General features: G+C 36.0%; 3 protein-coding genes across 3 annotated transcripts; 2 read left to right on the top strand and 1 right to left on the bottom strand.

Moving 5' to 3' along the window:
• The first annotated feature begins 5,058 nt into the window (after window positions 1-5,058).
• On the top strand, window positions 5,059-7,223 carry LOC107886045 (ubiquitin-conjugating enzyme E2-23 kDa). Its single transcript, XM_016809843.2, has 2 exons — window positions 5,059-5,486; window positions 6,878-7,223. Exons 1-2 carry the CDS (start codon window positions 5,393-5,395, stop codon window positions 7,009-7,011), a joined length of 228 nt encoding a protein of 75 aa, XP_016665332.1. The 5' UTR covers window positions 5,059-5,392; the 3' UTR covers window positions 7,012-7,223.
• Window positions 7,224-7,845: 622 nt separating this feature from the next.
• On the top strand, window positions 7,846-12,114 carry LOC107886046 (sodium-dependent phosphate transport protein 1, chloroplastic). Its single transcript, XM_016809844.2, has 10 exons — window positions 7,846-8,322; window positions 8,489-8,596; window positions 8,725-8,880; window positions 9,007-9,222; window positions 9,403-9,612; window positions 9,904-10,041; window positions 10,390-10,491; window positions 10,791-10,856; window positions 11,132-11,216; window positions 11,666-12,114. Exons 1-10 carry the CDS (start codon window positions 7,954-7,956, stop codon window positions 11,761-11,763), a joined length of 1,548 nt encoding a protein of 515 aa, XP_016665333.1. The 5' UTR covers window positions 7,846-7,953; the 3' UTR covers window positions 11,764-12,114.
• On the bottom strand, window positions 12,099-14,010 carry LOC107886047 (cytochrome P450 86A1). The gene has a single exon (XM_016809845.2). It carries the CDS (start codon window positions 13,806-13,808, stop codon window positions 12,273-12,275), a length of 1,536 nt encoding a protein of 511 aa, XP_016665334.1. The 5' UTR covers window positions 13,809-14,010; the 3' UTR covers window positions 12,099-12,272.
• Window positions 14,011-14,533: the final 523 nt, after the last annotated feature.

The raw sequence follows: 14,533 nt of genomic DNA, 5'->3' as shown, positions 1-14,533 counted from the left end.
TCTTCTATCCATAAAATTTTCAGAATTTTTTGTTTAGCCAATCAATACCATATTTTTCTCAAAGTTTCCCATGTTTCATTGTTTGACTAATCTGACCACTCTTCTTTACGAATCAAATTTCTCATTGTACAGAATTCCAAAATATGTTCTCGTTTATTTCATTTGAAACTAGACTCATTAAGATTTAATTACATAATTTACTCAGCTTATAACTCATCTCCCATAATTTATGGTGATTTTTCAAAGTCACGTTACTGCTACTGTCCCAAGCAGATTTATTACCAAATCACGCTTTCACACACCTAACTTGCATGCATGTTATTTAAACATGTATATCACCAATCAATCATCACATATCTATGATTTTACTTAAGTATAATCTCCATTTCATCATTTTAAAGCACAACATGTTAGCCGATTTTTTCCCTTAGCATCTAAGGCACATGCATGCTCATTTATTTGGCTCAACTTCACCTATCTTCCATTTTTCATCAAAAGAACATGAAACAACAACCATTTCCTTCATTTTAATTCATGACCAAATGCTCACAACACACCCAAAAACCAAAATATGCTTCAAGAGTTAAGGTAGAATCAAGAAGAACCCATGAACATCAAAATAGAAGCAAAGTGCCAAGAACTTACCTTCAATTTTCCTCCTCCTAGTGACCGAATATTCAAGGGTTTCCTCCCTTATTTGCTCTCTCTCAAATTCGACTATGAAGAACAAAGAATGAACAAAGCCTTCATTTACTTCCTTTTATTATTCTTATCACTCAACATTTTATGACACATAAATGATATACTAATATTTGTGCCATACTCATGCCATAATTCCAATAAAAATGCCCATAATGCTTATCATGCCCATCATGGAACATTTTCCTAACCCATTATCAATTTTTAACAATTTGTACCATAAATTATTAATATCAAGTGCACATATTGTCTACCACCAACATGATGACCAGCCACTACATGTAAAATGGGAGGTTTGACATGCAAATCCTCCTATTTTGCACTCCTATTTATTTGGCCACTACAAATTAGCCTATAGCATTTTCAAACATTTTCACATAGGTCCTATTTCATAATTCCACTCCCTTTTTCTTATGGAACAAAAATTAACTAAAATTACCGGGTTCTATCTTAAGCTTGGGCCTTCTAGAGGCCCACAAACATAATTAAACCTATGCCAACATTCACAGAATTCTTGAAAATTGGGGCGTTACAACTTGCCTATTACAAGCACTCTATCGGTTTCTAAATTGCCTGTCTTCCCTTTGAAAAGTGTCACGTGATGCCTTCTTGATCTCTTCTGCTTCTGTGAACTTATGGGGTCACTCATAAAAATCAGCTAGACTCTATGGTCTATTTTTAGTAAAGGACTACTACACATGGTTATTCTATACCCTCATTATGAAGGCATCAATAGCCCACTGATCCTTTAAATTCTTTGTGTTTAGCATCGCTGCATGAAATCGCTTGACATAATCCTAGAGGGACTCACCTTCTTTATTTCACAAACATCAGTCCCATAGGTGTACTCATGACTGTTCTGTGGGCTCTGAATCTCCCCAAAAATGTCATAATTAAGAGAAGCTTCAAATTGAGCCCAAGGGAAGGGATAAATATCAGTCCTTCACACTTCCTTTAAGCATTATAGAAAAAGCCTTACATTTTGCTGAATTTGATGCTCTGATTACGTTCATGTAATAATTGTATTGTATCAAGTGGGCTTGCGGGTCTGTTTTACCTTCAAACATGTCCTTTGGGATATTGAAATCATGTAGAAAGTTCACCGCTACTATCTCAAAGGCCAATGGACTGTTAGAACATAACAATCAATCTATGTCTTGAGATTCAGGGTGCAACGCTCTTACATCTTGTCGCAGTTCATCCATATCAATTTGCCATTCCCTTACATGCATGCCCAGAGCTTCCTCCTACACATTAACGTTGGCATAAAAGTTGGAAGTGTCAGAGTTTACCTTCCTTTCCAACTCGTCATTCTATTTCACTGATTCCTGTTGAAAAGTCAGCTGCTACTCAAACCGTGCCTCCTGTGCATCTATTTGCTCCCTTATGAACCTCTTAAAAAATTCTTGCGGAGGTGCCTCCTAGTTAATGGGAGGTGGCAACCCTTAACTGGTGGATACATTCAGGTCTAAAGGACCGAAAACTCCTTGATGAGCCGCATTGCAAAGTTTTTCAGTCTATTGGTAAACCATTCGGCGAAAAAGTCTACCTCGTTGGGTTGACTGCCTGAACCTGATACTCCAAGTTGTCCAGAAGAGAGACGGAGGGAAAAGTTCTAGTTTGGGTGAGCTATTTTCTACTTTGAAATTGAAGAAAATTGGAAAATTGAAAAATCTGATGATTAGAAGTTCATCCACGCTCACCGCACCAATTGTTGAGTAATTTTCTGTGTCTCATTAAAAGAATCATTTGTGTATTTATACATTTTATAAATGTTCATGATTTGACTTCACTATTCATGACTTAACCCCACTATTCATAGGACTGACATTCTAAGCAAGCCTCGGGCATGTTGGACATGTGTATCATTCCAAGTTGCATGTTAGAGTTCACGGTCCCTTCCTTGTGAACTCCTTAAGTGTATGAGAGTTGGGACCGTGAACTCTCTTTAACTCCTGTGAGCTCCCTTCAACTCCTGTGAGTCGAAGCCTAGAGCTCCTTCAACTCTCGTGAGCTAATATCCCGAGCTCCTTAGAACGACAAAAATATGCAAGTGTACACAATCGCAACAAGTAATAAAGTGACAAGTAGGTGTCGAGTTATCGTACCCACAGGGACCGTGAGAAGAATTATTTATGAATGCAATTTAAAAACATTTTAGTGGAGAAAATATTTTGATTTGAAAAGTGATTAAAAACTATAAAACAAAGTAAAGTAAATAAAATAAAATAAAGTTCTAATCTACGATTTCAAAAGCGGATTTAATCAATATGACATAATTGTGTTAGATTAATTACATCTTTTAACTTAGAATTATTAAACTCATGTTTATGTTGTTATGAATAAATTCACGGCAACTCGGTAATTTGCTAACTTATGAACATACTGACCTACCAAAATCCATTAATCTCTTGACTATATCTCTATGTCAGTTCAATCAATTAAACAAATTTTGATAGGCAAATGTGTTAATGCACATACATACTTATGAAATTAAAATAATCTCTTATACATATCTCTATGCCAATTCAAACAATTAATTCAATCTCATAAACACATAAAAGGTCACGTGAGGTAACAATGTATTTCTATCTTGAAACAGTTTAATCACAATAATCTTATAAGTTATGCAAGGCAAATGTATCGTTAGATACCGTTGCTAATTTTACCCTCAGCTACCTTAGATGATTAAACATGCACTGACTAAATATTCGTGTCAATTAATTACAATTTCAATTTGTTTAAATAATTAATTCATTAGTTACCTTACAATTGTAATGCAAGAATAACTTAGTCATGGTTTTACTTAATCAAACATCTTACCGAGGCCTATAACAACACAAACACAATTTTAATAAATTAAGTAGATGAAATGTAATCAACCTAACACGAATTAAATTTAAGCCATATCAATTAAATTGAAAATTTCAACATCACAAATATTCATAGACATGTTCATCATAACAACAACAAAAATTAAAAGGATAGGGAACAAGAATCAAATCTGGTGTTTCTCTGTGGCTTGATCGATTTGCTCTACTCTTCCTTCTCCATTTATTCTTGTCGAACTAAGGCTGCTATGAACACTTTGATGCTGCTCCAAATGATAGATGAACGACTCTTTTTCAAGATGTGAAATCGGCAAGAGGACAAAGGAAAATGAATGGGAAAATAAAGAGAGAAAGTTGAAAGAGGAGAGAAGAGATGAGAATATTGTGGTGTGTTGAAATGAGCAGCCAAATGGGGTTTTTATAGGGTGAGAGGGCACTAAAAATAGATAAAATCAGCAGCCAAAGAGCCCTCCCATGGCCGGCCACACATGTGGCAAGTTTGAAGCTTTCAAACTTGCTATATTAAGGCTGGGGCAAATTTAGAAAGGCACTAAAAGAGGAGGGGTTTGTTTGCAGTTTGAAGAAGTCTTCAAGGGCCTTTTTGCAAGCCAATTAATCAGCCAAGTAAGTTGATTGGTTCAGCATGTTTGACGGTTTTGGGTTGCCCATAGCTTGGTTGGTTCGGTTCTCTCAGTTCAGCTCAACTGGGCCACATTTCATAATTAATTATATTATGAATTAATACACATAATTTGGACCGTCTTTAGCTAGAAAATTCATTCATCTCGATGCTTCAAAAATCGCTTCTCGATTTTATGCTTCTAGTAGTGTCTGCTGAGCCAATTCTCACTCTTTGTGCAAATCTGTCAAAAATGACCAAAATTAATCAAAATTTATTATAAAATTAATTAAAATTCATTATGTTAATAATTTAAGTACAAAATAATTATTTTATAATATTTATATATTTTTCAACAATAATTTTACTGAAACTGCATGAATTTGAATTAAAAATGGTATGAAAAAGTGTTTATATTTTTATGTTTCCACTCCCCTAATTGTCCTCTCGTTGTATATCTCATGTGCATCTATTTGATGGGGTTAGGCCGGGTCGCGGGTCGACGACTCGACGCATATTTAGGTCTCGGGTTAGTGACTATTACTGTATGACAAAGTATAACCCATGTTAGGTTTAAACGAGCACTTAACTCGACAGTTAAATTAATAGAAGGACCTAATTGATACAATACTAGTATGAAGAGAATTTCATTAAAATATTTTAAAGTTTAAATAGCAAACCAAAATTAATGCAAAAACTAAGAGCATGTTTGGTTCGGAGCTTATGAATAAATTCCAGCCCAATTCAACGGGCCCACCACCCAACATTAGTTTGGTTGGCTGTAATGCTATTACACATTCCTGTGCAAAAGTAAAATTTTTTCCTCTCTTCAATTTTTGCCCTCATCTCTATCTAGAGAATGAAGAAGTACTAGAACCATCATCTTCTCCCTTGGTTCACGGGTAACTATCTTTTTTTCTCATCTCTATGTTTCCCTTTTTCCCTTTGATTGCAGAAAAGACCTAGGTCAATCTATTCTTCGTTCTTTCTTCTTTTTCTTTACCTTTTAAGTCAATAAAACCCTTTGGTTGCAGAGTTGCAACCCATTCCCCTTTTTTTTTCTTTCTTCTTTTTTTCTTTTTTGGTTTTTTCACTGCTTTCCCCTATTTGAACTTTTTGGTAGTTACAGTCATCAAAAAGGAATCAAGAGATATCAGAATGGGGAAATCTGGGACTTCGAGCACGAAGTGGCGGTGGCAACGAACTTGCTGGTTATTTTAGGATTGGAACTGTCTACATATGTATGTCAATTTTGCCTTTCTCCAACGCCCTTCCTGACCCTCTTCCTGTTCTCGTCCATGCCATCGCTGGCTACTCCAATTGTAATAGTGTCGACGGTAATTTCACTCCCTCTCTCTGAATTTTTTCTATTTATTGTTATTTTTAAGCTTAGGGTTCTCATCTTTATTTTTCTTAGTTGGAAGTCAAAGACAATAACATTTTCATGCATTTAATAGAAATAGTTTCATATTTGAATAATTAAAGCAACGAGGATTAACATTTTGTGAAAAAAAAAGAACAAAGGTAGTATTTTGCTTTTATTGGCAGCATGATTTTGTGAAAATACTGAAGTTGTCTCTTCATTAGAAACTTCTAAAGAACTAGTAAAAAAGAGGATTAGATAGTGTATAAAATGCATTTTGATATTTGATTGTGGTTACACGAATTATCATTCATTTGCTGGATAAGATAAAAGCAACACTTTACCATCTACTTTTTGTTGTTTATTTTTTAATATGGTTAGAATGTGGCAGAAAGAAAGCGATGGGGAAGAACGTTAATGGCTCCCATGAAAGCCAATTTCATAATTTATGGAAAATCAAAGTTACAGTATATAAAAGTTAATCAAACTATAACTCTTAAAATATGGTACCTGCAAAGCGAATTAGATTAATAATTAGATATGAACAATGATTTAAGCTATGATTATGAAATGGATTAAAACTAAACTATGGTTTTGTATGGTTTAGCTTTTAGGTTTACTTTTGGACCCTAATTAGTTTTATTTTCCCCCTAAAAATAAAGAAAATTTAAATTCTATATATGGGAAGTGGATGTGGAATTGAACTGTCTGTGCTTGTTTGATGAAGTTTCCAGTTTATGATGTTTCGATGAAGTTGCAGAGTGATTGGAACCAGATTAGATGTTTTTTAAAAGCTTTAATTGGATCAGATTTTGAGGGAGCTTGCTACTTTCCACTCGTGCGCACGACCATTTGCAGTTCCTGCTACTCATTTTTTAATCTTGTTGAGATAACTTTTTAGTTTTTGTTGTTTATTTCTTCTATTTTTGGCTCTAAAATAGACATACTGTTAGTTCATGCCATTGTTGTCAATTTTCTGTATATTACAGATACCGTGGCCAGGAAACATTAGATCAAGTTATGGCTGATGCACTTTCCAAATCTGGTTCCAATCGATCTGCAGCATACATTTCATGTCTTCTTTTTGCAATCAATCTGCAACATACATTTCATGTCTTCTTTTTGCAATCAATCTGCATCATACTGTTAGTTCATGCCATTGTTTTAGATGTCAGTTTTCTGTACATTACGGACACTGTGGCCAGGGAAACATTAGATCAAGTTATGGCTGATGCACTTTCAAAATCTGGTTCTAATTGATCTGCAGCATACATTTCATGTCTTCTTTTTGCAATGGCATTTTAAGGATGCCTTTTTTTCTTATTCCTAGAATGTTTATAAGTTATGACTCTTTTCGTGTACCAGAATACTGTGAGAAATATGTCAAGCCTGAAGATGTTGTAGGAGAAGAAGAAGTGAAGTCAAGTGACGAAAAACTGAGTGAAGATGAATATGCTGCCTCGGATGATGAGGAAATCACTGAAAAAATAGATCTTTAAGCACATGTTATGCCCTGCATACTCGCTACGAAAATTGTCTTGTGTTGTACATGATGTTTAGCTCCAGGAAAATTTGAACACGACAGAATTGGGGAACATGTGGGAAAATTCCTACTTACCCCTGTTTGTCATTACTTTCCATGGATGTTTGTGTAAATTAATCGCTATTGTTCAATAATTCAAATATTTATCCACTGCTGAGACTTTAAGAAGCAATTCTTCCATATCTTCCTACTCCTAATGTGCTTGCTTCAATTATACTATCGTTTATTATGCTTTGTTAGTGTTCATTTACACATTGGTTGATCTAACTTTGTTGATGACTTGGTTGGCTGCCAATGGAATTTATATCTCCCATGTCTCCAACACTTTATGGTGGAATCCATTTTGCATGGCTTTTGATTAGGTCTAAAAATTTTTGGTTGGTTAGGATAGTCTCATAAAGAAGTTAAAACATGGGTTTGTTTGGTGTATAAATGATCAATATTTGTAATTCTGGCAACTATGATCCCATGAGATTATGCTATAATTTTTATTAATTCATATTTTAATAAAAATTATATTAAGAATGTTATTAAATTATATATTTTTTTATTTAATTATATTTAATAATAATTTTAATAAAATTTAATAGCAATAATTATGTACCTAAAATAAATTTATTAAGAGTACTTTAGTTATTTCAGTATTTTTTGTTATACTATTACCACATCATTTTACTCATCTGAACATAAGAATATCATTATAGTTTTTTAGAACCCCGATCCAAGTCTAAGATGAAAAATAAAATCCCAAAGCCGTTTTCAGTTAATCCAACAAAAGTACACGTGTCAAATCTCCGACCATTCCCCTTAAATATCGCTCCCTGTTCTCTCTCCAATCAACCATAAAAAATCAGTCCCTTCCCTCTCTTCGTGAAGTGGTGAAACTCAAAAGGTTGCCATGAGCTTCAGGGCTCTTCTTTTCTCCTCTAACTTCCCCAAATCCCCACCCGAAACCATCTCTACCAGGACCAAGCCCAGCCCGACCCGATGTCTGATCCGGTCCCCCGTCAACTCTCCCCATGGCTGCCGCCTTTCCCGTCTTTCAGCTACTGAAGGAAGAAGGAGAAGAAGCGGGAAAGTATACGCGGACGTCAGAGAAATAGCCGACTCCCTCAGAGAATTGGTTAAGTTCGGAGATTCATTAAACGATGCCGTTGCGAGTGAGGATGATTTGGATAGTGCAGTTCCTTGGTGGGAACAGTTCCCCAAACGTTGGGTCATCGTTATTTTGTGTTTTTCAGCCTTTTTGCTGTGTAATATGGATCGAGTAAGCCTTTTTTTTCTTTGCTTTGATTCTTGGAGGAAAGGCAATAGCTTTAAAAATTACCATTAGTTTCATAGTTACTATAATAATAATAATTAGGAGTAATTTAATTCAGCTAAAGGTTTGTTATTCTTTGCACTATCAACCTTAAACAGCTCTTGATTGGCAGGTAAATATGAGCATTGCTATACTTCCCATGTCAGCTGAGTTCAATTGGAACCCAGCAACTGTTGGTTTAATACAGTCATCCTTTTTCTGGGGTTATCTCCTCACTCAGGTATAACCTTTTTTTTTTTAAAACCCTTTTTAATGGTTTATTTATGAGATGAAATCTTGGTTTTCAGTTAAACTAAAGTATAAAATTTTGTGGGTTTTTCTTGCTAATTATGTTGTAATTAATGACAGATTGCTGGTGGCATATGGGCAGACACTGTAGGTGGGAAGACAGTTTTAGGCTTTGGTGTAGTTTGGTGGTCCATTGCTACTGCTCTTACTCCTGTTGCAGCTAAATTGGGGTTGCCATTTCTACTTGTCGTTCGTGCTTTCATGGGAATTGGCGAGGTTGCTTCTTTTACTACTAGTATTCTAGAAAAAATTAATTAACTCATTGAAATTTTAACGAAGAATTTTTAACTTTTTGCTGCTGCATATGGCCAAGGTATTGATTTAGTTTGGTTTTGTTCTCAGGGTGTTGCCATGCCTGCCATGAATAATATTCTATCCAAATGGGTTCCTGTTGCTGAAAGGAGTAGATCATTGGCATTGGTGTATAGTGGAATGTATCTTGGCTCAGTTACTGGTTTGGCATTTTCACCATTCTTGATACATCAGTTTGGATGGCCGTCGGTGTTTTACTCCTTCGGCTCTTTGGGGACAGTCTGGTTTGCTTTATGGCTAAATAAGGTAAATGCTGCCTTTGACATGGTTGGTTACAGATGCTAATGTTTCTCAAGTTCTAAATTAATTAATATTATATGAAAATGAAGCACACAATTTAAACACATTTTTTTTGGGGGGGGGGGAGTATTTTATTTTAATTGAAAATATCTTCCCAATGCCATAATTTTCTTCTTTGTTCTGAAGGCTTACAGTTCACCTATTGAGGATCCTGAACTTCTGCCCCAAGAGAAAAAGCTTATTGTTACCAACTGTATTTCCAAGCAGCCAGTTAAAACAATACCTTGGAAGTTAATCTTGTCAAAACCACCTGTATGGGCCCTTATAGTGTCTCATTTCTGTCACAACTGGGGAACGTTTATTCTCTTAACATGGATGCCTACGTACTATCATCAAGTAAGTGTTTTCATCTTTATAATGCACACTGTTGTTGTTCTTGCAAGCATAGCATTCAACATGCTTAATAAGCATCCTCAAAAAATTGAAATCTACTATCTTTGTGCCTTAACTACATTGTGGCTTGTTGGAAAATCTATGAAAGAACCTTTTTTTCTTTCCCATTTTTTGAAACCTGAACTGAAGCGCCCATGGCATTATGTCCTGATGCTTCTTTTGACAATTGTTAAAGAAGAAATGTTTCTCCTTCCAATCACGGTTTTAAGAAATTACTTTGTTATACATCTATAGGTCCTGAAGTTCAACCTCACAGATTCAGGGCTCATTTGTGTTTTACCCTGGCTTACGATGGCATTTTCTGCAAATCTTGGAGGATGGATTGCAGACACACTTGTGAGCAAAGGCTTATCTGTGACAACTGTTCGCAAGGTATTCTTAATTTTTATTTTCCTCAAACAAATTGCCATGATGCCTATTATGAAGTTTTCATTGTTCTTCTTTGATAATGCAATTTTCTTTAAATATGTTTTTCTTAATAGTCCTTTATGCATTCATCAAGAGCAACCCACATAATGACAATTTTTTTTTAAAATTTTCAGTCAACCAATGACTTTGATTCTCTTGCATATTTAATAATCTCTCTCACATGCCTATATATGTATATGCATGCTCTTTTTTCTTCTTCTGCCCAATTTTTTTGATGCTATAAAGTTTTGTTGAATTTTTCCCCCCTAAATTAAACAGTCTGTTTAAGTTTATTGTTACCATGTATTACAGGTCATGCAATCCATTGGGTTTCTTGGCCCTGCTTTCTTCCTAACTCAGCTGAGCCATGTCAATTCTCCTGCTATGGCAGTTTTGTGTATGGCATGCAGTCAGGTTTGTCTCTTATGAAACTTTGAGACGTAGCTTTAATGTTGCTTTTGTTTAGCTGTTCTGCCTTCAATATTCCTCAAATTTCGACTTATTCCTCAAATTTCGACTTAGGCATTGGTAGCTTAGTTACTCTACCAACAGTTTTCAATATATGAAACACATCCCTCTCTCCAGTTTGTTCTCAGCTAGTTCTGGTTTACGCCAATAGCTCTATGCCTACTACTGTTTTCCCCCATTGTAATTGAAATAAAGCAAATATGTGCAACTGGAAGATCTAATTTCAATTTTGTTTTCTTGAATAGGGAACTGATGCATTTTCACAGTCTGGCCTTTATTCAAACCATCAAGATATTGCCCCTCGATATTCAGTAAGTTTTGCTTCTTTTCTGTTTTTGATGTCCTAGGTTTGTTCTCCAAAAGTATGCTTCAATAAACAAGGAAGGTTACTCCAATGGCTGGGAATAGATTTTATCATCTAAATAAGCTTCCCCTAACCACCAATGCTTGCTGTTGCATTGGCATTTTAAACTCAAAACACTGCTAAAGGAGTGTGTTATGTTCCATTCTCGACATAGCTCTCTTCTTAACCTTGCTTGGAGAAGTGACGGTTCTCCTTTCTTATTTTTTTATATGTTCTTTGCAGGGTGTATTACTTGGTTTGTCCAACACTGCTGGAGTACTAGCTGGGGTCTTTGGAACAGCTGCTACTGGTTACATTCTGCAACATGGTAAGAAGTCACTACTTGATCTTTCTAGCGGATAATATGTAATGAAGTAGAAATATGTGCCCAGTGGAAGTGAATGAATCATGGCTTATATGATATCGGATTTGCTCAAAAAAAAAATTTTAACTCACCTTTGTAAGTTTACCTACTAATGAAATCTTACAATAAAAATGGTAGAGTTGCTCCTATACAATACCTTTTCCCTCATGATTCTTAACTTGATCATGCTGTATTTGCTTTAACCCGGAAAATGAGTGATAAAATAAAACTGTCTTCCAAACATCCAGTGAGGTCGGTTGGGTTTTCTCTGATAGAATCATATTCCATTTCTGCTTGTGTGAGCACTTTATGTTAGATAGAACATTGCCTCCCCCCCCCCCCCCAAAATTAATGGTGATTGAATCTTTACATATGGTAATATCTATGCATTTCTTAATATTGAACATTCTCAGGTTCTTGGGACAATGTCTTCGAGGTTTCGGTTGGGCTATACTTGGTTGGAACCGTGGTCTGGAACCTCTTTTCAACTGGTGAGAAAATACTGGACTGACTCAGATATTTAGATGTTTAGCATGAGTTAGCTCAAGCCTTCATGTGCTCGAGCTAATTGAAAGAGTCAATTAATTGAATGAGGAACAAAGATGAAAAGTATGAATTGGTTATGGAGGAGAGGTCTAAATACCCATTTTTGGACTTGAGCTACTGGCCATTTTCGTATTGCCAAGAATGGAGCCGAAAATTTTAAATTCCAACACTGTTAATAGGCATAGCTCTCAAAATTGCAAAGCTGGTAGATTTCTTACTGGCGGAAGAATTTATTTGTATAGCAAACAGACCACACACTGTAATTTCTCTAAATGTTATATTCAATCCTAACAAATCAAATTTTCATTGTAACAAATCTACTTGTCCAATAGATTGTACTTTGTGATTTGTTATTACATAAGCATATGAAAATATATATCAACTGATATGATAATGTAACATAACAAAGATATAAACCACCAAAACCCCACTTGAACAAAGTATAAAATTTAGTACACAAATGAGCCCCGTCATCTATGGAAATTTTCGCGGCTGCAAGTAAACACGAAGGCCTTGCTTCATGAACAGAGTGAGAGACATCTTCTGCTCTACCCTGTGTCCGGGTACCAGTGAAAGCCGGTAACGGAGTAGAACCGCGGAGGCCACTGACTTCATTTGTAGGTAAGCCAAGTCTTTCCCCAAGCAAGTCCGTGGTCCTGCGTTGAATGCTACAAATTTGTAACTATCCTTTGGTGTATTGAATTTGTCACCTTCTGGTGATATCCACCTTTCAGGCCTGAACTCCATGCAATCTTCTCCCCATATAGTCTTCATTCTTCCAACTGAATATATTGAATATGTCACAGTCGAGCCGGCAGGCACAAACGTGCCATCCGGTAAGACATCATCTTCAACAACATACTTGAAGTCCTCTGGAACTGAGGGGTATAAACGCAGTGTTTCAGCTAGTGCTGCTTTCAGATATATCAATTTGTCTGCTTCATCGAACTCCAGAGGCTCTCTAAGCCATTTCTTGCGATCTTCACCACGTGACTCCTGGAGAACTGTTGATATTTCGTCGATGATCTTTTGCTCAACCTCCGGATGGTTCATGACGAGCCAGAAGAACCAGCTGAGGGCCACGGAAGAGGTGTCCCTACCGGCCAGGACGAAGTTTAGAGCAATGTGTTGGAGAACATCAGTTGTAAAGAGGTTGCCCTCAGCATCTCTCTTCTTCATGAAACGGGACAGTAGATCATCTGATGGAGCTTCCTTTCTTGCTTCAACAGCATCGTTCATGTAGTTCTCGACAATTTGGAGGCTACGCTTCAATCTTTTCTCCACTCCAATCCCCAAAATCTTCTCCAATCTCCATAGAAGACCAGGGTATAAAAACCTATAGAGAGTTGCTTCTGTGGCTGTATCGAAAGCAACAGCAAATGAGTTCTCAGGTAACTCAGGAGAGAGTGTTTCGGGGTCCTTACCAAAGGTAAGGCCACAAATATTGTCAAACGTTAACCGAAGCAACAAGTCCTGCAAGTCCACTGATTTCTTCTCAATGGATGCTCTATCCAAAATATGCCATAACCGATCCTTGATGGTCCGGTTCACCCAACGAGCCATGGCTTGCCTGAGCGTCCGGGTTGTGAACTCAAGAGCTGCTGTTTTCCTTTGTATGAGCCATGTCTCTCCATCACTATTGAAGATCCCTTGCCCCAAAAGATCATGAAATGCAGCTTGCCAATTGGGCCCTTTTGGGTAGTTATCGAACCTAGTCTTGAGGATATGCTCAATGTTTTTAGGGTGACAAGTGACAGTATAGAGCCCTTGCTTCCAAGCCAAGAAAGGAAGAGCAATAGTACATGTTTGATACGTGGCTAAGCCACCAGTTGCTCGAAGGTTACTAGCCATCCAATCATGGATCCGCCTCCGGTTCTCGAAAAGAGACGGTAGGCTACCGACTAGAGGCCACACTCTCGGACCGGTTAACCTCCTGGCTATGATATGGAACCAAAGTGCATAAGCAAATATTGCAGCAGCTAAGCTGAAGACAAATGGAAGGGTTTCCATACTGCTATTAACAGTATTGGAAGTAGACACAGTTGAAGTTGAGATTGTTTTATGAGAGGGATGAATAAAAATGAAGTTATTTTTAAAGTGATGAAACTAGAAAGGTGTAGGAAGAGTTGTTGGGAAATGTTGGTTCATGGCAATATTTATTGTTTCGGTTGATAGGAATTTATTAATGCCACAGAATTTACACGAAAACCATGCAATGACTTACATTTGCTAGCTATTATTCTATTGATTTATCAACCCTCATTGGCTAAATTTTTTTCCTTCTCATTTTAAACTATTTTTTTTTGTTTCTATAAGGAAAGGGGAAATGGGTTATCTAGAAATGAATCACAGTACTTGTTGTCAACCAAATTTTATTTTAATAACAGGGGTGGAGCGTATTAGAGATTTAAAGGCCATGATCCCCTTAAAATGATAAATTTTAATTTAAATTTTTTATAATTTATAAAATTTTAAATTAATAATGATAAAATTGTGTTTTATCCTCCCTCCAAAATGATAAAATTTGATTTAACCATTTAAAATTTATAAAAATATAGGCTATTAAAATGATGAAATTATATTTTTTATGAAATATACAATTTAATTTCGGTCTCTGTAAGAAAAAAAATATCAGACTCCATCATTGACTACAAACTCGGTTAACCATGAAAATGATATAAATGGTTTTAAATATTTTACCCAATGAAATCAAGGTAAAAAATGAGTCATGGTAA

The sequence above is a fragment of the Gossypium hirsutum genome, chromosome A03, assembly GCF_007990345.1.
Source record: "Gossypium hirsutum isolate 1008001.06 chromosome A03, Gossypium_hirsutum_v2.1, whole genome shotgun sequence".
In the NCBI taxonomy this organism is placed as follows: Eukaryota; Viridiplantae; Streptophyta; class Magnoliopsida; order Malvales; family Malvaceae; genus Gossypium; species Gossypium hirsutum.
This window is presented reverse-complemented; position numbering and strand designations above follow the sequence as displayed.